At 51.4% G+C, this 25,743-nt stretch overlaps 2 protein-coding genes across 2 annotated transcripts; one reads left to right on the forward strand and one right to left on the reverse strand.

Moving 5' to 3' along the window:
- The first annotated feature begins 6,663 nt into the window (after nt 1–6,663).
- On the forward strand, nt 6,664–9,453 carry LOC112894351 (scarecrow-like protein 27). Its single transcript, XM_025962038.1, has one exon. The coding sequence runs from the start codon at nt 6,966–6,968 to the stop codon at nt 9,093–9,095; it is 2,130 nt and encodes a 709-aa protein (XP_025817823.1). The 5' UTR covers nt 6,664–6,965; the 3' UTR covers nt 9,096–9,453.
- A 12,830-nt stretch (nt 9,454–22,283) lies between these two features.
- Nucleotides 22,284–25,663, reverse strand: LOC112901341 (putative glycerol-3-phosphate transporter 1). The gene is made up of 3 exons (XM_025970241.1): nt 25,437–25,663; nt 23,839–24,924; nt 22,284–23,137 (listed from the first exon to the last, which is right to left on the reverse strand). Exons 2-3 carry the CDS (start codon nt 24,791–24,793, stop codon nt 22,575–22,577), a joined length of 1,518 nt encoding a protein of 505 aa, XP_025826026.1. The 5' UTR covers nt 24,794–24,924; nt 25,437–25,663; the 3' UTR covers nt 22,284–22,574.
- Between the last annotated feature and the right edge of the window lie 80 nt (nt 25,664–25,743).

Below are 25,743 nucleotides of genomic sequence, written 5' to 3' on the forward strand. Positions count from 1 at the left end.
AAGTGAGGGGAGGGTGAAGCCACATCAGCAAAAATCGTCCTCAAAATTGCTCATAACTGTTGCGAGAAGGGTTATTTAAATGGTTTTAAGGAGATGAGGGTGTATAATATCCGTTTTTGGAGTTAGGAGTTTTTTCTAAAACTCGGTGACAAGTTAGGGGTCAAATGGACTTTTCTCAATTATAAATTGGTTTCACGATGTTTCCAGTAAGTCAAAATATATACAAGTACAGAATATATTGGGATGAAGGTTCCGATGTGTACTCCAAAGGATTCTTCATTTCAAGTGGTTAAGATATGCACCTAGCCATACGTTTATTCTGCAGATGGGGTGCTCGTATGTTGCTAAATTTATTCACAAATTTAACAAGCATTTTATTTCAATGGTTGCTGACGTGCTCATCCATATCAAGGTGTTTACGGTGACTTCATCAATTTTGAAATCTGCTGGACTAGTTTTTTTAATGTGCTTATAAGAGTAGGACTGCGTTTAATACATGAGCGTATATATCTATGTATTGTGTTTCAAAAAAAGAATACGACAAGTCGATCAAATTCTATTTGGACCTTGATGATATTTAAAAGTCAAGTTTATAAAGGACGGATACGCATTTTGACACTATAGGTATGCTCTTTAATGGCATGCCATCCCAAGTTAAGGACGGTCCATACTCTTTAACTAAAGGCTGTGATTAAGCAAATGGGGTTGGGATCAACGCACCAAAAGCAAGGAGAGGATTCTCGCGAAGGACCACCGTCCTTTTCTAATTCCTAGTTCAGGGAGGAAAAACTCGGCGTGTTCCGTATCGTATCGGATGTTTGGATACCAATTAAGGGAACTAAATATGATCTAACTATAAAATTAATTGCATAAATGGAGACTAATTCACGAGACGGATCTATTAAGTCTAATTAATCCATCATTAGCACATATTTGTAGCACAACATTGTCAAATTATGAACTAATTAGGCTTAATAAGGTTTAATAGATTCGTCTCGTGAATTAACCTCGATTTTATAATTAATCTATATTTAATACTCTATCAACATCAATATTCGATATGACGGAAATTAATTTTTAGTCACTTCAACCAAACACTTAACACTTCCAGAGCCTCGTTGCCCTATAAGATCTGTCGCCGATGGACGAGCGCCGGGGCGCGGGGCGCGGGCATCGAGGCAGGGGGCACGGAGCCATCTACTCAACCCCACATGAATGTCTCGATCCGTCCGTCCCCGTCCTTGAGGCACCGCGCGCGGCAGCCGCGCGTAGATTTTGTGGCCGGCGCGCCCGGCTGCGCGTCGCCATTATGACACGCAGTGCGATCCACTGTTTCTGCAAGGCTTGGAACAGGTCCGTAGCATCGAGCCGATTAATCTACCGGGGTTTCGATCGCCTCGATGTGACCAAGTTGGCATTCTTAAGCTCGACTCTACTTCAGTTCAGCTCGCCGGCCGTTCTATTTTACTCGTTCTATTCCTTCTGTTGCAGAGCTGGTAGCTTCGGTCCATCGATCCGTCAACATGGATATGATGAACTTCAGCCTTTTTTCCCCCTGCAAATCTGCAATGCACAATTGGTCTGAACACTGCGAACAAACGGATGCGGCTAGTGCCACGCTCTCGAGAGCGCGCAGGGTGCAGCGCCGATCGCCGTGCGCGCGCGCGTGCGGTGGGGCCGGCCGGGTTTGCTTGGCGAGGCAAAAATGGCGCTGGCTGGCTGGCTGGTTGGCTGGCTGGCGGCGTTGGCGAAAGTGCCGGGGAAAAGGAAGGAGGATGGCTGGGCTGGGGCTGTCGCGCGAGAGCTAGCGCGCGCCTGCCCCGCCGCCGTGTCGGCCGCGCGCCCGCACGCCTCGCCAGCCGTCCCACCCACCCGCGGTGGCCGCTCCCCGTTGTCGTCCGGCGCACGCACCACCACCACCACCACCACCACCACGCCCCCTGTCGGTAGTCGCGTCCGTTCCGGAGCACTCCCGGCAGCAGATCACGCCGCGCTCGTGCCAACTGAACCTGCGCTCGTGGTTAAGCCGCCGGCGCTGCTGCGGGTTGGGCGTGGGCCGCGTGGTAAAGCGCCGGGCCAGTCCTAGTATAGTGCCGCTGAAATAGCAGCGGATCTGATCTGTTGGTAGGATACGCCAGGCAGCGATGATGTTGGGAGTATTTTGACTAGCCGGCGGCTTCAGCACCTGCGGGGATCATCATCCAAACGACGATTGGATAGTTGGGCCGGGCGTGACAACCCACCAAAGGGTGGGAAATACCTTGCAGGCCGGCCCGGACCAACTCTACCTACATTTCGGGCCTGGTGGCCTTTGTAACCGTACCAGAAGCTCTCACTCAGCGGTCAGCACTGAGCACTGTACATCGTCACTGAGAAAGAGAGGTGCCACTGCCAGTACAGCAGTAGAGAGCAGGGGACTATCGAGGGGCGTTCATCATCGTGATCATCATCTAGTACACCTACAACGCACTGTGCGAGACCCACATGAACCGTGCTCCTGCTCCGTGCAGCACCTCCTCGGCTCTGCCATGTGCGACCGTCCAGCCCAGCGATCTCGCGCGTGCTGACTTGCTGACAGGCTTAAATGCCAGGCAGGCGGCAACAAATGCCGCACGCTGTTCGTGTCCATAAACAACTGCGCGGGGCACTGGATTTATTTAAAATGACAGTACTACCCTTTTTCTCATGCCAGAAATTCGTTTGGGATTTTCCCTGACCAAGCAAAATACACCACCACCCTGTTCCTTTTCGAAACGAAACAATGCAGAGACCATTTTCACCCCATGCAGTCATGCTTGCGCAGGGACCGGGACTGGACAGCTGAACAACAGGGCTGCAGGGGAAGGGAAGGCAGCGCTCCACTGTTGGGACCACCGGGCAAGCAAAAGGAAAGGGAAGCAACCTTGGCAAACTCCATCATTAATGCCAAAAGGCTTAGGAGCCTGTCCCTCCTCTATAAATGGGAAAGAAACAGCCCAATGATCGCCTCCTTGAAAACTTTGTGGCCACAAACAAAAAACTCGCCAGGACTGGACATCAGTGTCCCTCCCAAGAGCGGAGGAGGAGGAGATCTTTATCCGCGTCGATGGGGACCCTTTTTTTTCCCCTGGAATTTTGATTGGGACATTTTGGCGTATGGATGGGGGGCATTTTCGGTCGGGGAAAAGAAATTTCAGTGGCATCGATGCTGCGGAAATTGGGGTGGGCCCCGCTCGGAACCGTGACACGTGGAAGCGACATGGCTTGTTGCAGTTTTTTCTGTACGTCCGTTGTCAAACAAAGAAAGAACGAAGGCGCCTCAGTAAACAGTAAAATCACCCCGACGATTCACACCAATCCGACGAGAGGGAGGACGGTCACCCTCACTAACCCCTTCCTTCAGGGGCATTTTGGTCAGAGGGGGTAGCAGCAATTATGATAGCGCCAGTATTTGTTTGGGACCAAATGGCTTTAAGAAATTCTTTCCTCCCCCACTCCCTTTCTTTCTTTCGGGGTCTCTGGTTATTATTATTTCCTTTTGGACCCTCCACCCCCCCCCCCTCTGGTCACAGTCAGTCCGGTCACTGTTCAAAAGACTGTAAAAAGTGAGCGAGGCGACTGGCCGGGGCGAGCTAGAAAAATGGCACAGGATTCTCTGCCCCTGCAGCTCAAACGGTGCCAGGGCAGGGCAGGGCGTGCTGTGTTTCAAAATGTTCCGGTCCAGCGCGACGGGCCTCTCTGCCCGATAGGATGGGACGACGCCATGTGTAAAATGTTTCCTTTTTGGCAGTAAAAGGTGCCGGATTTTACAAACTTTGGCTATGCTTTGCGTCGATGTTCTTAAATGGGAATTTCGAGGTATTCAGGGTTTTCCGTTTTCATCTCAAAAACTCCTCCGGATATAGTTTCCGGTATCCAAACTCTGGAATTTTGTTTTTTAATTCCTTCGCGCATCTTATTTGATTATTTCATACACTTGGCTTAATCTAGAGAAAATTCCCTATATGATACCAAAAGATAGCTTAATTTCCTCCTTGGCCCTGGAAAAATTCCGCTGCCTTGTATGACCATGAATTTTAGTTTTGTTCCTTCAATGACCCTGCCGTCAATTTGTAGCCTAAACGCCGTGAAGTGGACCGTGAAAATATCAATTTTTCCCTGGAATCAAACTGAAGCCAACTGATCAGCATCATGAAGCCCACTGTTCACCACAACCCTCGCACCCATGGCGTCCTGCCCTCGGCGCCCGCAGGGCCGCTGGCCTCAGCACCCCTAGCCTCGGCGCCCGCCGGCCCAATGCCCCTGGCCGCTGCGCCACTGCCAGTCGTGGCCACGGCGGCCGCCTCCTGCCGCGTCGTCAAAAGGGCAGCAAGCCGCGCCGCCCCTGCCCTCGGCGCCCGCGGGCCGAACACCCTTAGCCCCTCGCCCCCAACGCCCCCCTGCGTTGCTAGAAGGGCTTCTGTCCATGGCGCCGGAAGGGCCGCCCGCCACCCTGCCACCGCCGGCCATGCCTCCGCCACCGATCCAAACCGAGGGCCTTCCGCGCAGTTGACCCCTGAGGCCTCCGCGGTGTCCGCCTGAGCGCCCAAAGCCCGCGGCCTCTGCGCCGCAGCTGAGGAGCCTTCCGCCCCGCCGGCGTGAGCCCCCATGGCCCCCCAAGCCGCTTCTGCGCCGCCAGCCACACGGCCTTCGCCCCGCCTGCGTGGGCACCCGCGGCCGCACGCGCCGCCGACCGAGCAACCTCTGCTTTGCCGGCGTGGTCGCTCGCGGCCCCTGAGCTGCCTCCACGCCGCGGGTCGTGCCGCCTCCGCCCGGCCAGCGTGGGCGCCGGCGGCCCCCCGAGCTGCCTCCGCACCGCCCGCCTTAGCCCCGCCCGTGTGGATGCCAGCGGCCACCCTAGTAGCCTCCACGCCGCCGGTCGAGCCGCCTCCACCCCGGCGCCTGCGCCGTTTGGCCCCGAGGCCTCTGCGCCGCCCACCCACGCCGCCGGTCTGGGCTCTTGCAGCCTCAGACGCCGATGTCCCTGGTTCCTGTGGCCTCCATGCCGCCGGCCATGGCGCATTCTATCGGTTTGCGCCCAATTTCGGGAGGTACGAGTCAGAGAGAGAATAGGAATGAGAGAGAGAGATGGGAGCGGAAGAGAAACGAAGATGGAGGGCATAGATAATTTTGTCGTACGTCCATTTTCTAATATGGTTTCTGAGGGGACTCACGGAAATCTGAGATGAAATGGATAGGGTCATTGGAGGAACAAAACTAAAATACAGGATCATATGAGGCATCGGAATGTTTTAGAACCAAGGAGGCAATTGAGCTATCTTCCAGTGCCGTACAGGGAATTTTTTCCTCAATCTAGTGTCGTAACATTTGACATATAATGTTGTACCATTTTATCACAATATCTTTTTTTTCATAATATGTGGTGTAATAAAATCCAAATAATTTTCCCCCTTGTTTCTTTCGTGGGTAGACATGCTAGCTGCTAGCTGCACAATACATAGTGAAGCACATGTATATAATTAAGATAATGCGAATATCTATTATCCATAACTATTAGCGTGAGCAACTAACCTCTCCCAAAAGCAGGCCGTCGAAGAAGACGACTAAATATCACCAAGCTAGATGGAGTAGGGGGACACTCGCCCCCTAAATCTAATGATAATGGTCGGTGGTGGGCTTGATTAAAGGAAGGGTGTTAACAGTGGAGTAAGAAGACGGGGCCACTAACCATTGATTGTGGAAGGAGAGGTGACAGTGTGATGAAATAAGTAAGGGTTTCATGGTTATAGCAAATGATACGTAAAGAGGAAAAAAATGATACCAAGGTTCCTAAGCTCAAGACAGAATAATAACATCTTTAAACACCGTTAGTTTTTTTATATACCAAATGCCCTAATGAAGATGACATTATGTCGAGTTTCTTGGCACTTGTGCACTAAGTTTGCCATGTTTACTTTTTTTTTTGAAAGATTCATGTTTACTTAGTTTTCGGTTCATTGTCACTCACCACACTTTTTTAAACTGAATTTACCCCACTTTTTGGCGGCAAAATCTAGTAGTACATACAAATCGTCAGTTTAAAATGCATTAGCTTTGCATGAAACTCAGAGAAACCCCGAGGGGTTGGTGATGAAAAAAGAAAAGAGCAAAGCCCATGCTCCGAAGTCTCATTTGTTTTTTACAGCCATCGCGACAGCTACTTTGCTCGCCAGACGTGAGGACAAAGGCTTCAGGACATGGAGGGTGAGCAGTAACATGTGGTCAAGACGTTTTCAGTTTTAGCCATACAGTACCCATGTCATGCTAGTCCACGGCGAAGACGTCACATGATTGGAGTCTCGCACGTACTGTTAACCGAACAAAACAGCCGTCAAAGCTCCGCCCCAAAGATTTCGTGCAGTACTGCATTGACTGGCTAGCGTCAGTTCAATAATTTTGCTTTGCTTCAAGAAAGATAATGTTGCTCTCCACACTCCGCATAAATAGATACGGTTAAAAGTAAAAAAATAAATCCGTGGCTTGTAAAAGGTAAAAATACAGGTACTCTACTTAGAGTTACGGCAGATATACTAGTAAAACGTAGGTAGGGAGAAAAAGCGAGGGGCAGATTGAAAACGATGGAGAGAGAGAGAGGGAGCTTTTTTAAACCTTTTTTATGTTGCACGCATCCAGGGACGATTGCAGTAGAGAGAGAAGAGGCCACAGAGCGAGGAAGGAGAGAGAGAGGAGACCATAGCATAGCAGCTTGCAGCAGCAGCAGCAGGGGAGGAGAGAGAGAACAGAGCAGAGGCACAAGGCAGGCAAGGGCACGCGGTGCTCCTGCTTGCCCCCACCTCCTCCCTGTTCTATACTCTCGCACGCCCCCCGTCCCCCACCCCATCAGACGCGCCGCGCCAAGAACTCCCCCCTAGCCACAAGCCATCCCCGGGTTGCGCTGAGCTGCCTGCCCCCCAGATCTCGCCGCGAGATTATGTGGGATTAGGTAGATGAGGGCGGCGCTGTTCGGTGTCGAGCGGAACGGGGCAGCAGACCTCGTCGGCGGCGGGAAGGCGCTGTTTTGGCCGGAGGGGAAGGCGAAGGCGCTGGTGGAGCCGAGGTCCGTGCTGGACTGCACGCGGAGCCCCAGCCCCAACAACTCCACATCGACGCTGTCGTCGTCCCTGGGCGGCGGCGCCGCGGACTCGACCGGCGTGGCGGCCGTCTCGGACAGCAGCGCCGCCGCCGCCGCCGAAGCCACCAAATGGGGAGCCCCTGGCGAGCACGGCGGCGGCGGGAAGGAGGACTGGGCCGGCGGATGTGAGCTGCCGCCGATCCCCGCCGGCCTCGACATGGGGCTCGTCGGCGGCGACAGCTGGGACGCCGTGCTCGGCAACGCCGCCGCCGCCGGGCAGGACCAGACCTTCCTCAACTGGATCATTGGGGCCGCCGGCGACCTGGATCAGCAGGGGCCGCCGCTTCCCGTGCACCAGCAGCAGCTCCTGGACAATGCGGGCTTCGGGTTTCCGGCCGCGGACCCCCTGGGCTTCTCGCTCGATCCCCACCTCGGCGGCGTCGCCTCTGACATGTCGTCCCCGGGCCCTGTCTCGCACACTACCAACAGCGGCGGGGGCAGCAAGGCGTCCTCAGCCTTCGGCCTCTTCTCGACGGAGTCCGCCTCCCTCCAGACGCCGCCGCCTCCGGTGCTGTTCCACGAAGGTATCGACATAAAGCCCCCTCTTCTCGGTGCGCAGCCGCCCGGCCCGCTCCTCCACCAGTTTCAGCACCAGCCGCCGCCCGCCACAACCTTCTTCATGCCACTCCCATCTTTCCCCGATCACAACCAGCAGTCCGCACTCCTCCAGCCTCCGCCTAAACGCCATCAATCCATGAGAGATGACCTCTATCTCGCCAGAAACCGGGCTGCGGCGGCGGCGGCGCAGGGTCTCCCATTTCCACCACTGCATGGCCCTGCTCCATTCCAGCTCCAGCCTTCGCCGCCGCCGCCCCACGGGGCGATGAAGACGACAGCTGCGGAGGCGGCGCAGCAGCAGTTGCTGGACGAGCTGGCTGCGGCGGCAAAGGCCGCCGAAGCCGGCAATTCCATTGGCGCGCGAGAGATATTGGCGCGGCTCAATCACCAGCTTCCCCCGCTCGGGAAGCCGTTCCTCCGCTCCGCCTCCTACCTCAAGGAGGCCCTCCTCCTCGCGCTCGCCGAAGGTTACCACGGCGCCTGCCGCCTCACATCACCACTGGACGTTGCCCTCAAGCTCGCAGCGTACAAGTCTTTCTCTGACCTCTCGCCCGTGCTCCAGTTCACCAACTTCACGGCAACACAGGCGCTTCTTGACGAAATTGCAGGCAGCACAGCTTCCTGCATCCATGTCATTGATTTTGATCTCGGTGTTGGAGGCCAGTGGGCATCCTTCTTGCAGGAGCTCGCACACCGCCGCGGCGCAGGTGGTGCAGCTCTGCCGTTCGTTAAGCTCACTGCCTTTGTATCAGCTGCTTCCCACCATCCACTGGAGCTGCGTCTTACCCGGGATAACATTGCACAGTTTGCTGCAGACCTTGGAATTCCTTTTGAGTTCAATGCTGTCAGTGCGGATACGATCAATCCTGCGGAGCTCATTTCTACCACTGGCGATGAAGTTGTAGCTGTTGTCCTCCCTGTTGGTTGCTCTGCTCGTGCACCACCGCTGCCGGCAATCCTTCAGTTGGTGAAACAGCTTGGCCCTAAGATTGTGGTTGCCATAGACCATGGCGGTGATCGTGCTGACCTTCCGTTCTCGCAGCACTTCTTGAATTGCTTTCAGTCTTGTGTGTTCCTCCTTGATTCACTCGATGCCGCTGGCATTGATGCTGATTCTGCCTGCAAGATTGAGAAGTTTCTAATTCAGCCAAGAATTGAGGATGCGGTGCTTGGGCGGGGCAAGGCGGAGAAGCCAATGGCATGGAGGAGTGCATTTACAGCTGCTGGGTTTGCACCTGTTCCACCCAGCAACCTGGCGGAGGCACAGGCCGACTGCCTCCTGAAGCGGGTGCAGGTCCGCGGCTTCCATGTGGAGAAATGTGGGGTTGGGCTCACACTCTATTGGCAGCGCGGCGAGCTTGTCACCGTATCAGCATGGCGGTGCTGATCAGCAATCCGCAAACCGCACCTGTGTCTATCAATGTTTCACCACCATTCGCTGGCATCTTCAACTCCAGTAATGTGTATTTTGTCCTGCAATTAAATATTGCAAAGAAAACTAATATCTTGGTGTTGAACACTTCATGTTGATTCTCTTTGCAGCTTATTAGCTAGAACTAGTGGGTTTAGCAATGCTGGTGCCAGTGTCTCTAGTGTAATGATGTTGTTCTAGGTTTCTACCATGCTTGCTCTCTGCTCACTCAGACATTCTCATGTCATTTGATACACTGCTTGTGAGGAGAGGGTATAATTAACCTATCAAATGTTTCTGTGGTACAGTATTAATATGTGTTCCTATTTCTTTATATCTGTGCCTATTCTTATGGTATTTTCATTGTGCAGTTCAATTGTTATGGACCAAACTTTAATGGATCCTGTTATAAATTATCTGCAATTCACTTTCACATTGCTCATGCCATCCATCGTTACAATACCAAACTATGGGTCTGGCTGTCATCAGACTGAAGCATTAAAAATACTCTTATGGATAATTATTTCAAAAGGTTAGCGGTTAGCGTGCTGGTTTTGCTTAGAGTGTTAACCAGATATCAGAATACTTATATTAAGTTATGTTTCAAGAAGAGAATTAGAGATTGTTTTAAATGTCCATTTGCTGATTCACACTGTGCATTTCCATTTGAGTTGTACATCACAATCATGCAGTTTGTCAAGTCCTAATACAGGATTTAGAGGGATTATTTGGACATCGGCTATGGACCCCATGTTGAAGTTATCTTGAAATTTAGTTGTCTATAGTTGGAAGGAATGTCATGTTCTAGCTAGGTTTCGTGTGAACTGTCACACGACATGTTTTGAGAAAGCTAATCAGGAATGGAAATATTGTATTCAAGGCGTCACTTCTACATGAAACGCAAAGAAAACAAATGACATCTGGAAGAATGTAAATTGCTACTTGTTCTGCTAAGGTGCCAAACGTAGACAGCAAGCAACGACCCAAGCAATTCACACTTCACAAACCCTTCTGTTATATTTCCGCAATGGACTTGATGCCAGCAGGACACGGCAAGCACAAAAGACAAGACCACAGACGCTTGTTCATGAGCCAAGGGTCAGATTTCACTAGTCACCTTGCATAATGAGCAGCACAAGAAGGTTTTTCCCAGTGATGTGCTTAGCTCAGCTTGCTGGTTGCCCTTGTTCGTGGCTCTTGGCGTTTCTTCTTTGCAAGGAAGGTTTGGTGCCACCATTTGGTTGTGGAATGTAATGGCTGCTCCTGAACCAAATCACAAATAAGTAGTACCAGTTAGGGCATGCCTTAGCGTTCACTGGCCGGGCACACCAACGTGTCATCTTTGGCTTCTGGGACTCCTGGAGACATCTGTGTTCTTTTTTATTCTCATCTACTGCCTGCAAGGTATAAACAACTCTGTACCGCAGCCATCATGTGATATGTCCTACCTCTGATTAGAAAATACTTGACAACTATTTTATTTTACCTGCTACTGGTTGATTAGAAATACCAAAAGAAAAATCCGAAAGGCCCGGACAAGAAAACCGGCACGATTATTTTCATGGCCAGTTTCATCTCCTGCTCATGGCTCACATGGCTGTGTCCCCTCCTGGCTCCTCCCCCTGTTTCACATTCTTGCCTTCATGATCGCCCCGTATAAAAAAAAAAACCCTTCTCAGCTGTACTGAGTGTGCCAGTTGAGAAGATGGTTTTCCTCGAACAAATCTAGGATTTGAAAAGCTTGGAAACTACTACATGTTAAGCAGGCGTGACAGCGGGGGGAGAAGTACATGGTCAGCTCACATTTTTCTTCTCCTCCCTGGCAGGATCCTTTGCACGAGAGAAAGTTCACGGTTTGCTTGAACGGGTCAATTTAGAGGTCGGTCGGAACACATGAATTTTTCATTTACATACAGAGAAACATTTAAAAACAAATTTAACACATCGAGTTTTACATTTTTCATCAGAAAATCATTCGGAAACAGGGAAAAATGGTCCAAAACGAGTCTGACGAGTGCATACTACTTACGTTTGACAGTTTCATTAGCAATGTGGGTCGTAAAGAAGCCACGGTTCAGAGGATCCGGAGCGGCTTTGCTCCTACACGAGAACGTGCCCCTTGATCATGAAGCTGACAGCTCTCATTTTCTTAATCCCGGGAGGGCGACGACGACAGGCTACGGCATTTGTTTATGCCGCCGTGACCCCCCGCGACACCCCCCGCCCCCCCGGTTTTTACATTTTGGCTTTTAAAAAAAATTCATGTTTCGACCTCTACGGGAAGTATTCTCGGTTTTGGACCCTGGAGGTCAGCATCGTGACTAACGGCGCCGAGGTAACACGTCTAGGCCCGTGAGTCATGCCGCCAAGATTGCAGCCCCCGGTAAACGTGGTGCCGACGTGGTAGGGAGCCAGGTGCTATAGGCCATGGCGCCGAGCTCACCGCCATAGATCTCGGCGCCGAGCTTACTTTCAAAAATCTCCCCTTTCTTCTACCGGACGCCGGCGGTGGTGGCGTGGGCGCGGCCTCCCTGCCGAGGGCGGCCACGAGCCCCGCGATGAACGGAGCGGGGGCGCGGGAGCCAAGCTCCGGCCCCGAGGCCCGCTCGGAGGCGTAGGCGGCGACAACGATGGTGAGGAGGCGGGCGCTGGTGAGGGAAAGCTGTGGCGACAGCGTCGGAGATCCGAGAGAGAGGGCGGAGGGAAGAGAGAACTGAGAGAGACGGCAAAAGAGAGTGAGAGAGAGAGAGCGCACAGAGAAGGAGAAACCGGAGACCCTACGTGGCAGGGAGCTCAACGCCACGGATCTTGGTGCTGAGCTCCCTGCCACGTCAGTGCTACCGCTGCAGCCACATTTGCCGGATGCTGCAACCTCGACGCCCTAACTCACGGTGCCGAAACATGTTACCTCGGCGCCGTGAGTCATGACACCGACCCTCATGGTTTAAAATCGAGAATACTTTCCCTATAAAAGTTCAAACGTGAATTTTTTAAAAAAGATTAAAATGTAAAAAGTACCCCCCTGATCGCTCCCTCCCTCCCTACCCCCTACCGTACCACCCCGTTGCATGCACGCACGCACAGCGCCCGGCCGGCCGGCTGCCACCCTGGACGCCTTTCTGCTAATCCAAGGAGTTTATAGCAGCAGCGACGGTCCATTCTTTCCAAGCTAGTGTACTTTTGCTTGCTTGCTACTGCTCCCTAGTACAGTATGACTCGCCGCTTTCTCGCTCCCGGCGCCCAGCAGCTCGCATCGGATCCGGCCCTGTCCGGTTGCTCTCAGCAGTGTGCTGCAGGTTGAAGAGGAAGAGGAGGCCTCGAGTGGGTCGGGGCACGCTGAATTCCGGGGCCTGATGTGTCTCCGGTAGTGGTAGCCCTTTATTAAGTACTGGATCTAGGCTGGTTAGTGTGGTTTTGTAGTTAGTACAAGGTCCACATCAACTGCAGTGTCCGCACGGATGCAAAGTTGCGAATGGTCTACCTACCGTACTTGCAGATGACAGCTCGAAGCCATGTTCGGTGTAAGAGCACAATTTGCAAAGTTTTCTCCTGCGGCATTCTTGTCCGAGTTCGAGTCCGTTTCCCTTCTTATGTGCTCCTATTTCCTAACAGCGCTTGGTGATCGCGCGCTAGCTACGTGGTGGAGAACTTGAACCGGCAGCTCACTCCAGGACACGGCCTCGTGAAGTGCCCGTCGATTGGACCGAGGACTGAGGAGGAGCGAGAGGGGTGTCATCGACTCATCGTCATTCGTCAGCAGTCAGCACAGCACAGCGAGAGGGGGAGGGAAGGGGGCACTTTCAAGGCCAGGGGTCCATGCGCCATACTCCGGGGGGTCCCTGGCTCCGTCCCGAGCGAGACCGAGGGCATGGAGGCACGCCGTCCACACCCACAGATACGCGCCGATCTCCCGGCCGGGCAGGCCCACGCACGGTGGTGGACTGAAGGGCAGGCAGGGGCGCGGCGCACACGTAGACACAGCGGCGCGGACGGACCGGACCGCAAGGCGTGGGCGCCCCCGGCTGGCCGGCCGGCCGGCTACCAGGACCACGCCCACACTACTGCTACTACCTCCGTGTAACGCGGCGCGCCCACCGTGCTCCGGCGCGGCCGGCCGGCAGGGGCAGGCAGGCCGGCACGACGTGATCGCACCTTCCCTCCCTCCCTCCCTCGCGGCCGGGGCTTGTCCTCTGCCGCGGCGGAACAGTTGGATTGGACGGAACGGGCGGGCGGCGGGCAGAGCGCGCGGCGACAGCGAGGTGCGGACGGACGGACGGGGACGCGCTCGTTATCTCTTCCTGCGTCTCCAGCGCGCTCCGCGGGTGGTGACGCAAAGCCGGTGCGGAGGCGAAAAGCGAGGGGGGGTTGGGATTGGGTTGGGTTTAGTTGGGTTGGGTTGGCGGCGATATGGTTCGTTGCGTTTCAGCAGCCAGGAGCCCAGGACCAGGCAGGGACGCAGGGTGAGGGGGGACCCGGGCTGTGGCTTTTGGCAAAAGAGGCGGCCTTTGCTTTCGCCTTTGTATGGACGTTCCAAAAGGACGGCGAGATTGAAAAAGGGGGCCGGGTGGGCAGGAGCCGTGCCGAGCCCCGCTGCGGCAGAATCAACATAAATTACACTAGCTCATCCTTTCTCGGAAGGCAGCAAGGACTCAACCGCACTTCAAACAGTGTAATCCCGTGGTGGTCTGTCGGGTAAAGTCCCGATAAAACCACCTAACTCAGGATCAAATAAGGTACCTCGCACGAAAGCGAGTCCAGAGATACAAGCACCGAAAGTTTTACATCACATGCATAATATTACATTAGTTTCGGATATATATAGTAGTAAGATCTAACTAGTAAGAATTTATACAAAACCGTTTAAAGGGTGAGTATCTGCAGCGAAAAGTAAAATACGACACTATCAGACGTCGCGGAACGGATATCAAGCTAAGCCCAAGCCCAACATCACTCGGAGGAACCTGTATTGGCCGGGGACGGATCCCATTCCACGGACCAACCATCGGGAAGAGCATAGGGCCAGGGTATAGGCAGAGCAGGGTCCTCAGGAGGATTACCTGAAATATAGTTAAATTTGCAAGACTGAGTATTGTAATACTTAGCAAGGCTTACCCATTTCATGGTATACGTACCCATGTAGCTAGACTATGAAGGCTTCGTAAAAGTTCTGGGTTTGTCTTTTGCTGAAAAGTACCAAAGAGTAGGTCCTAAATTTTCAAGTTTTAGCTTTCAGATTCTAATTGATTATGCATTCTAGGTAAGCAATTATAATTACTCAAGCATGGTAGAAACTTTTAAACAAACATCATCTTTGATAATCATAAGGTTGCTCTTATTACTCTACGTGGCAAAGGGATCAAGTAGTCTCGATCTCCGCGAGAAACGGACGATTCAGAATCGAATTTTCAAACCTTGCAAGGGTAAACCTAACTCACATGCTTGGAACCTCCAAAAATTGTTCCGAAGCAACCGTTTGCCTATCATTCCGACTCGTGGATCAGTGCCACCACAAGCGACTGTAGGACCATACGCACATCCAATATGCAGGACGTACGCCTGTAGCGCGACTACATGACCGTACCCCTATCCTCTGTGCGGAACATACTCCCGCACGTTGGTGTGTGTGCGAAAAACTAAATTACGAGGGCGGGTATGTCCACTCCTCGGGCCGATCGGTTACTAGGCTTACCGCTTACCTATAATTCACGGCATGTGGCTAGTACTTTCAAACGCTTAACCACCGCTGCCACACACTGCGACCTTATCAAATTTTTATCAACACAGACGGGGTCTCTGCCACGGTCATGAATCATAATAACAACCCCGTTCATTATCCTTATAGTGATTGCAGGAATGTAAACATTGCAACTCCTATAAAGCTCGCGAGTGACAGGCAATCACTCGACTTATACCGGTCTTATTAGCATAGCAGCTACTCGGACTCAAGTTCTAATATATAATACATAGGATCCTAGGAATGTGCGACTAGGGTTTCCATACAACTCCTGAGAACTTAGATACACCAGTATAATAAATCAATATTTAAATTGTAGTGTATGAAAATAGGGTTTATGTCCGGGGTTTGCCTTCGCTGGCGGGGCTGGGATTAGAGATGTCAACACTAAAACTTTCTGAACCGGGGTTCGGGGCTTCAGTTAAATCTCCGGTGATGTTCCCGGGGTCTTCAAAAATTCCTTCTTCTAGTTCCGGAATTAGCTGATAATCTCCATCAGCGAGAGTCGTCAAGTCTACATGATATGAAAATATTATAATTTAGAAAATGCATACACTTTCATTTCATTTCACGGTAAAGTTGCAATCCAATAAATAAATATTCTATTTAGCAAACCTATCATCTACTTTCCTATTGGGCAATCATTTATCGAGTACAAACTAAACTACATAATTGTATTAAGTGACATGTTTAGTTACTCTAAGCAACCAAACTAATTACATTAGATAGCATGGGGGGTGATCCTAATTTACCAAACTAACTCCCCTTAAACACCATTAGTGGATTTTAGGACTAGACTAATTATTAAAAACTCTTGTTTTTGATCAAATAATCAAACCCTAAGTCAGCAGTGATTACCAATACTAAAATACTTAGTATAAACGGACCTAATTGAAATAATCTTATTCTAAAATTTTCAGAATATTTTATGCAGTAAATAAATTAGAAGAAATATTTCAATTAATTAGCACCTAGGACATGTTTTATTTCTACAGAGCAAACCGCTGCAGTAATGGAGCTATAAATTTAATTGAGTACTGTTGAAGAATGAATAAAGCCCCTGTAAATTTATTAGAATTTTATATCCACAGGAATAGTGCTACAAAAATAAACAAAATCAGCATTATTATTTCAAGATCTATTTATATCTAGAGTTCCATATAATTTCAAGTGCTGAAACTTTATGGACATGTCAAGTAACTCAGCAACATCATTCAAAAATATTTTTATAATTTTTCATGGACAGGATCTAGCATAAATGTTCATTGTCGAGATACCACTGGTTTTTCACAGAAAGGACCCTAATAAGATTGAAATCACAGCAATTAGGTCCTTGGCCGGAGTAGAGCCGGGGGCACGGAGGGGAATAGCGGCGTTCTGGCAAGGTGGCTCACCGGCGGTGGATTGGGGGTGGGGGAGGAGCTTCAGGGGGTCGAGGCGGTTCACCAGAGCTACTTGGCGGGGGCTAGGACGGCCGGAAGGGCGGGTCCCCACGGCGACCCGGGACGGCGGCGAGAGGGAGATCGACGGCGAGGTGGATGCGGGGCTCAAAGGCGGTGATGGAGGGGCTGGCAAGCTTCACGGGACTCAGGCGAAGCTGCTAGAGGTGTTGGTGTGGATCGAGAGGAGGCGGGGCGAGCTGTCCACGATGGCCCGAAGCGGCGGTAATGGAGCTCGACGGCGGCGGCAGTGCTCGGTCCAGAAAAGGAAGAAGGGAGCGAGTGAGCGGGCGAGAGAGGGGCCGCAGCAACTTGATTTAGGTGTTAAATAGACAACGATCGACGGCAGGGGCATGGCACGGCATGGCGGTCGACGGCAAGCAGCTGCTGGCGGCTCGGGTAGCGGCGGAGCGGCGTGGCGTGTGCGGGAGAGGATAACGGGGAGGCACTGAGGTGGTGGCCGAGCTCCCTGGCGACGCGTGGAGCGGCACTGGAGCAAGAGCTGGCCTCGGGCGGCATGGCAACGGCGGCCAGCGGCGGCAGAGAAAACAGAGGAGGAAGAAAGGGGGGAATCCTAGGGTCCTATCTGCAATTACAGAAACTACAGGGATTTTACTGTAAAATAAAACTTCCCACTATTCTAAAGCTCAAGTGAAAAGTTGCAAAACTTTTTAAAAACTACAACTTTTCTTTAATGTTCAAGTTGAAAAACGCAAAGAATAAGGTTTTATTTTTGTACTCTTGGGCTAAATTCAAAATTATCAAATTTTTATCCTATTGAAGGCAAATTTCATTAGTTTTGGATCTAAATACAAGTATTTATGCCAAGTAATGATGACTAACATTCTTACACTATGACCCCTAGTATAAGTGAGAGTTACATTTGTAATTCAAAACCTTTGCACAAAAGACTTGTATTTTTGAGAAATTACACATAAATCCTTATTTTCACACACTTCATTTAATTTCACATAATTCAACACATACATTACAACTTCTCCCTCTGGTTGCTACATTCAGACACCTAAGGTGTCACACCCGCCCGCTTCGCAAATCACACGGCGCGGTGCGCGTTCCAGGTTTCGGCGATATCTTCGGTTCTTGCGTGCCCGTGGCGCATTGCTCCTGCTCCTCGCCATGTTTGTTTACGCTGTCCGCGGCGGCAGCACCACACCGTGTTGATGTGTACATGTGCTGGTCAGTCTATTGGCTAGTCAGTAGTAGGATCGTGCGTTTCCTGGCTCGCGGGCAGTGTGATGCGCACGGGATCGTTCGTTTCTCACGATGCCGTTGGGAAGGTTTGGATAAACCCATGTCCATACCCGTAATTAACCATCCCCGTATCATCCATCCCTTAATTATCCAATGGGTGTGGATAACCCAACGGATAATGATAGGACGAGGACTCCGCCTGTGGGCCACGTTGACGCGCTGGTGGTCGGTCGGTGACGGTGACATCAAGATCCGGTAACACGCTTCGCTGCGGATGTGATGCCGTTACCGTGATTCAAGCGCAGCCGTAGCCATTCCAGCTACATCATCGAGGGCTTTTGGAGGATCGCAAATAAAGTAGTACGTCCTGGATGGCCAAAGGTTTCGCCGGTAGCTAGAAAAGGAAATAACCGAGCGACCTCCGAGTTTGTGACTTTTTACACGGCTACGCGAAGCTGCTGAACCTGTCCTTGGACGACAGCGACTCGCAGAGTTGCGCCGGTGTTGCGTAGTACAGCTCTTAATGGCGCGCCGTCAGGTAGCGCGCGCGCGCGCGCGAGCGAGCGAGCGAGAGAGAGAGAGAGAGAGAGAGAGAGAGAGATCAGAGATCAGCCGGATCAAAGTCGACGGCGACGAGGCCTCATCTGGGTTGCCCAGAAATGGAAAAAGTTTCTAGTACCAAAGAGATCCATTGGATCGGAGATCCGTCCCGGGGAGTTTCCGTTCATTGCCTTGGGCCAGGACAGTGGTACATGGCAGGTTCTGTTCTGTTCAGGTAGGCATCTGAAGACAAGAACGCCAGGTGCCTCCTTTTTCTTTCTGGCGAAATAAATGTGCCTGCTGCCTTGACAATCAGCTAGCTTCGAAAATGATCTAATGGTCTCTTGTCGTCCAGGCTTTCAGCTCGCACAAACCGAACCGGCTGGAACGATCGGTAAAGCCCTAGGGGAAAAGGCTGAAAGCTGAACCGATCATGCTGCCGGCGTTACCATTGGATGCACACGGTTGCTTTTCTTCACGACAATGCACATTTTTTTTTCTTCTGTCCACTGTACTCTCGCTCTACTTTACACAAAAAATGGAAGCAGAGAAGATCTAGGCGACGATCCGCTACTGCTCTGTCGAGAAAACAACGATGGGGGCAGGCAGCAGAGCTGCAGAAGCAGGACGCTTGTTCGCCGGAGCAAAGGCGCCAAAGGTCCAGCCAGCCCCGTGAAAGCACAGGCGGATCAGCCCGATCAGACGGTCGATGATCCGACGACACGGCTCGCTCCACCTGCTGGAAAGCTACAATGCGTGCGCTGCAGCCTGTGGCCCGACCTGCAATTTGCAAAGCAGCTGCAGCGTATCCTGCAGCCTGGTTAGGCGCGGTGACAAAGGCGGCCACATGGGCTGGTGCAGCGGCAAATCTAACTTGTGCGTGACATTACATCGGATCGACGAAGGCACATGCGCGTTCTTCAGGTCAAGAGTAAAGCGAGCCGTCAGTGGCTGCTGCTTAGGGCCAAATCAGAGTCACGTTAATGTCACTGAGCAGCTAAGATACGAGTCGTGCTCACTAGGCTCCAACGGTTTCACGAGGCTCGGGTACGTGACCGTCGTGTTCATGCGTGTGCGTGCGCGTCGGCGTCGTTGCAGTAATCGAACAGAGAAAGAAGAAGGTATGCGGTTAGAACTCAAAAACGGTGTGGAAAGGGGGACGGATCGGAGGGGAATCGAGAGGAGGGGAGGAGCACGCGATCAGGCCGCAAAGCAGATCAGCGAAAGGGCTCCCTTGTCCTTATCACCCAAGGCTGCGAGCTTTTTTCCTGCTCGTCTCCCTCCCTCCCTCCCTCTCTCATGGCATGAATGCATGATGGCGAGCGGAAAAAGAGAGGGGAGGGCCGGCCAGCCGGAAGGGAAGAGTAAAGCGCTCCGGGCGGCAGAAAGGGGACCGGCCGGGCTGCGCGGCCGCCAACCGCGAGCGCCGCCGCTGCGCCCGCATCGATCCTTTGCAACCACGGCGCCTCGTCGTCTCGCCTGTATGGGCTGGGCACGAGCCACGACACGACACGACACGACACGGGCGAGGCCAGCGCTCCGGGCTTGTCGGCCTCCACACCCACTGATCGCGTTCTCGCAAAAGCGGCGTAATAATGCAGGGGGACCTTTGCAAAAAGGGAAGGGAGGAGAGGTCAGATCGTGTGCAACTTGGTTGGAGAAGGACCCGGCGAGGTCTGTCGTCTCGGTTGTGATACCACCCTTCGTGCGTAAGGTAAAGGGACTCGCTCGGCCCATAGGCTTGAGCGTTCGGACTTCATACCCCAAGGTTGATGCACCTCTCGGCCCTAGTACTACGTGTACGCCTATGCAATGCACGGCTACCTTTTCTCAAACCTTGTTTCTGAACTTAGTTACCAGTAATAATGTCAATCAACAAAAGAAGAGAGAGAGGCCCTTAAAGTCTCAAAGTAATACTGACATAGGCTAGAATTAGTGGATTACTGAACATGGCAGTGCCACCGCAACATAACCACGTCAATCCGTGAGAACGGGAGGACAAGGGCAAGGGTGAATTTCTCCTTTTGGGGGCTTTGCATGGTCATTGGTCAAGAAAGTTACAAAAGATAACCAAATAACATGTATGGTCACGCTCAAGTCACTCACACCCGGATTGGCCAATGGCCAATCTTTTTCTCGGGCGATCGCACGCGCGCGTAGGGCAAACGCTAGCTTCTTCCGCCACCTTTTTCTCCCCCCCACGAAATCTTTTCACCAACTGCCGTCCGTCCCGAAAGAACGCACTCATCATGCTCGCTCGCCGAAAAGCTGTGCGCCCGGAAAGGGTTGGAGGGGGGGCCCCGATGGCGTTGTGTGCTCATGCTCTATCGCCTCTGCAATCTCCTCGCCGTTTCGATCGCGTGGTCCTCTCTGCTCCGTCTTTCTGTTTGTCTTGGAAACTGCTGCAAGATCGATCGCTTGTGTCCAAACAGAAAGGAAGCTCTGAAGGTCATCAGTTATATATTTGTATTGATATATCATCTGTTGAATTGATTTACTTCTAAAAGAAAACATTTTAAGAAATAGTAAAAGGTACAGTGAGTGTCCACGTCTATATTGTGTTTACAAAACAAAAATAAAGAAAAATCCTTGTTTAGTAGTATGTGAAGTGCCTGACGAGACCTTAGGAACGCATGCAGGAGAGTCGGGATTGAACACAGACGGCAGCGTCGTCCACACAAAATGAACCAGCGCAAGAGGCAGGTCAACTCCCAGCAGCACAAGCCAACAAACAAAGCTTGGTCTCGTAGTGTAGCTTTCAACCACTGGCCACGCGCGGGCGCCTTTTGCCGAATTATGGCGGCAACCGAACAGCAGCAACAAACAAACCAGAGATCGCCGCGCGAGTGCCCGTCCCTCTCCGCCCGCACACAGCGCGCCGCATGTTCTTGTCACCTCCGCTTTGCTTTGCTTTGCTTCGCATTGCTTTCTCAGGTCAGAGCGGCCGGCGGCGGATGGCCAGTGGATTTCTTTTACGCTTCCAAGCTCGTCGTCGACCTAGCTAGCAGTCTCATCGATCGGTGGCGGCGAGCCACCGGCTCGATCTGCCCTCCTCCACGTGGACCCGGGCGCGCGCGAGACTTTTCGCTTATTCCCTCCGATCCAGCTGCAAAGCAAGAAATTGCCGCTGCTTGCTGCCGGAGTGTGATCCGTGTTGCGCCGCACATCGCTCTCGGCCTCTCGATTTTCCCAGCCCTCGCCATCCATCCATCCATGATCCATCCACCCATCATCCGCTAGCTTTTCCGGTGTGCGGTGTACACGCGCCGCCTGGGATAAGGGCGGCGAGCGAAGGGCCTCTGGTCGATCTATCCGTCCATGGATCGAGGCCTCGACCCGGCAGCTCAATCTCTTCGCCACGGGCCAGCGGCGTGCACCTGGTCGCGATGTCGATCTCTCATACCAGGCAGCTGCTTATGCTTGTCGATCGTGCGAGGAGGCCAGGAGGGGCCGGACGGCCGGACGGAGCTGTCACCCGGTGACGGTGGATGCGCGCGGTTTCGTTTCTTGCAGGGGGAGATGATACGCGTGGAGCCTAGGGACCTGTCGCTTTTGTGTATATGCTCCAGCAAAAGCGAGCGAAGAATTTTTTTCTTTTTTTTGCTGGAGGCGCCCTCCACCTGGAATGTACTATACTGCTTTGTAAAGGGCAGACGGTATACGTGATGGATACAGGGGAATATATTCCTCGTTTCCTTCGGTATGAAGACTGCTCGCTCGTTACGACTTTGTAATAAAACATCCCACCTTCAGTTGAGTAATGTATGTACTCCTGCTTGAAGGAATTGTTCTTTTTTTTATCTGAGACCGGAGACCTGGCTTTGGTTGTTCATTGTGAAATGCTCTGAAAATGATGTTTTTTTTCCCTAAAAAACATAGGGAGGGATGTTTACTCCTGTACTACTGCTAGGACTTTATCCGTTGAAGAAATCAATTGTGATACTTACTCCCTTCTGCAGAGCCTTTCGAAGTCACCAGTAGCAGTATCCTCTCTCTCGTTTGAGAGGATCTTTCTTTCTGAAATTTAGAACAAAAACGGACAGCCCACCACCTCCCCTACCTCTAGCGTAATCGGCCCACAAGCCCAACAACCACCCCCCTAAAAAAGTAGCGGGCGGCCCGTTCTCCCGCGCACCCGATCGGGGCTGGCGGGCTACCCCGGTTTCTTCGAGCCGCCACGGCGCGCGCGCCGATCGCTTCCCGAATGCAAGAGGGGGGGGGGGGGGGGGGGGGGGGAGGGGGGGGGAACAGCACCAAGCCACCTTTATTTCAAAAGTCTCCTATGATACATTTACCAAGATCCAAATTCTGATCCAACATTGTTGACTACAACCTCCAATTTCTTTACCTTTTCCAGCAATACTTCACAAAACTCCTAGATACGCCTCGCAATCCTGTCATAAACAACCTTGGAAAAGAATGCTATCTACTGTATACAACAAACACGGACTACCAGCTCAGGTCTAAAATCTGAGGCTTTCATCGTGTTGCTACCCCCAGAAAAGTGTAAGCAGTTCAATTATGTGCAGCCTAAGCTCCCGCTACCGAGGACACAGGCAGACCGGTTGCTGCTGCCGACCTCTGGGATTCTAGCTTCGCAGAGACCTCAGCCATGACCAGCCTTGATAGCAGCAGGCCTGCAACGAGCGCGGCGACAATCAGCATTGCGAAGACCGCAGTCCAGCTCTTAGCAGAGATGTAGCCCGTCAGCAAGGGGCCAACTGCAGCACCAGCTGAGCCTGTCCCATCTATGATCGCCGTCACAGTGGCCAAGGCCCGGGAGTTGCCTCTCAGGGAGCTGTGTGTTCCGAGGTCTGCACAGACCGCGGTGGTTATGAGCGCGTAAGGGCCATTCACGAGCATTCCGGTGACGAACATTAGGATGGTGTTCCAGTAAAGCGAGATGCTCCCGTATACGCGGTAGAAGAACAGTGCCGGCATCGCGGAAAATGTGAAACTTGCTGCTGTCAGTGCCCGGGCATCCAGGCGGTCCGAGATGTGGCCAGCAAGGATGCCGCCTATAACACCGCCCAAATCGAACAACGTTGATAGGGCTCCAGCAGCCGAGTCTGACAGATACTTTCCGCCAACAGCTGGGAGGAAGGAAACAGGATGGTAAAGCAGTCAGTTAATAGATAGAGCAGATCGACTGAAGTCAGTTGTTCAAACGCTTATGATGTGCAGCAGTAGTACTGGATCTCAATCACCACAGATTAGCATTCTAAGTTTTGCATTGCATGTAGCACTAGCCTTTTTTAATAGCTATAAGCACAAATTCCGCAGACAGTGTACTCTGCCAGGAGTACCATTATAGTTGAGATTACACCAGTAACCTCGGACTTCTATTGGCCATAGTGCAAAAAAAATGACAGTAAAAAAAAGCATAATGAACTACAATTTGTAGACCCAAATATTAGGATGAGTCATATAAATTTTGGCCAGATCATAGCCTAAAATGTATCTCTTTTGATGATTCAATCTAACGAGTACTTGATGGGTCATGGCATGTAAGGTTGCATAATACCTACTATCAGTTTGTTCTCTGTTTTTTTTTATGCCTATCAGTTTGTTCAGTGCTATATCTTGTTGTCCTCCATTCTTTCTATCTTCGAACACTGTTCCCTAAAATCCTACTGCATCACAATTCACAACATCATACATACATATCATGTGCATGTCCCACCTAAAGGCCAAACAAGTAGTAATTTTTATGCAGTACAAACTAAACAATGGCTATTCTTGTGAGTTATGACAAGAAAAATAAAAGAGAAATTGCATGATGAGTTCAACTGACCTGTGTGGCTGATATAGAAAGGAAGCCAATATAGGAACGTGTAGGCGACTAGCTTGCAGAAAAACAGGCAGAGAGCAAATGGCACTACTCCAGGAATTCTCAACGCCTCAACAAATCCCACTGGCTTTTCTGTTACTTCTGTCTGTCCTTCCAATAAAGGGGTGCCTATTTCATTCTTACTAAAATCCTCCAAATGGTCATCCTCTCCAGTAGCCTCAGGACCAGCAGGCAAGAACAGGAACACAATGAGCCCAACTGATGCAATCATAACACCTGGAACAACAAATGACCAGCCCCACCCAAACTTCAGGAGAGCAGCTGCTATCAGAGAGCCTGATATGTTCCCTACAGAAGTATGAGCATTCCAAATTCCCATGATTAGTCCCCTCTTTTTCTTCCCAAACCAATTGCCAACAACTGCTACCACTGATGGCCACCCAGTTGACTGAAACAGGCCAGCAATCAACTGAATGCCCAAGAAATAGTAGAAGCTGTGTATATCCAGCCAGTATCCAGCTCCAAAAGCAGCCGTAAACAAGCCAGTTCCTATCATTCCAATGGTCAGAAGGATCCTCAGATCCACCCTGTCACCGATATGGCCAACAAAGAATATGCCAATTGCATAAATTGCGAGAAATGCCAAATCAATATCCCCAAGCAACGCAGCGCCATTTCTGGAATCAAACGGTGCCCAACCACCATAGAGCACCGTGTTGCTCTCAGCAGTAGGCAATTTATCAATATTCAAGCATCTAGGCCAGTGCAACAAGCCTAGGTTTGACGTCTTAGGATCAAGAACACCCTTAACAACACTAGTGGTTTTCCTTGCAGCATGGTAGCTAGAGTAAGAAAAGAATGTCAATACCAAGACAAGGGCCTGACATGTCCTGAGGGATAGAGGACTCCCCTGAACACACTCGAAAAGATGAATTCCAGGAGGCTTTGTGCTACGCATTGTTACTGCTGTATCTAGTTGGAACACATGACCGAAGCAGAATTCAGCTCCTCTGCAATGCTAGAGCCAGGAAGAGACTGACTAGCAGTCTAGCACGTAACATCCTACTGCCGTACTTGAGTGCATGCCATCTACAAAGGGCAAGAACACCAAACATCAGAATTCCAGTAGTGATTCGGTAATATATTTTTTTTAAAAAAAAGCGATGTACTTTCACGTATGAAGCAATTCGAAGGAATCTTTCACATTAAAATGTAGCAATAATCAGAAGACAGTAGTAATTCGCCTTTTATTTCCTTATAAAATACAGTAAGACTCATCAGATGCAAGCCTGTGTCCATCTTGAATCAGTCATTTGCCAAAGTCTATTCTTAATTTATTGGGGGAGATACAAGAAGCAAATTGGACCTGCTAAATTGCAGGCAATCCTTTTTGCACTGCTCTAGGATTCAATAAGTTTTTCAACCCCGAAGTGGTTTTGAATCCGAGATCAACCAATTTGAATTGTGCTTTTTAGAAGGGAAATTTAAACTGGAAGACAGGGCTAATCCACTATCTCATCAAAACGACCCTAACACCTACACAGGTAAGAATTCTATACTTTCAAGAAAAGAGAACAAGAACATAACCCCCAATCAATTACCTCCATGAGATGCGGCTCCACTGAAGGCGTCCGATCGAGGGGGAGAGAACAATGCGGAGGGTAGTCTCACGTAGCGCTGGGGCTGTGGCTTTCCTTGAGGGATCAGGAGCTCACGGCTCGCCAGCCAGCCGGGGTGGCCAGTACAATGCTGGGGCAGGGTGAGGAGGTTGACGGAGAATCTCTCCTCGCCTTCTGTCTGGTTTCTCAGGGGTTTCCTGGGGCCCCTGCCATCGCCTTCCTTTTCTAGAGGCAACAAGTTTGCTCTAGAAGCAGATCACTGGTTCTGATGGACACGTCACACACGTGT

The sequence above is a fragment of the Panicum hallii genome, chromosome 1 (genome assembly GCF_002211085.1).
Source record: "Panicum hallii strain FIL2 chromosome 1, PHallii_v3.1, whole genome shotgun sequence".
Classification (NCBI taxonomy): Eukaryota; Viridiplantae; Streptophyta; class Magnoliopsida; order Poales; family Poaceae; genus Panicum; species Panicum hallii.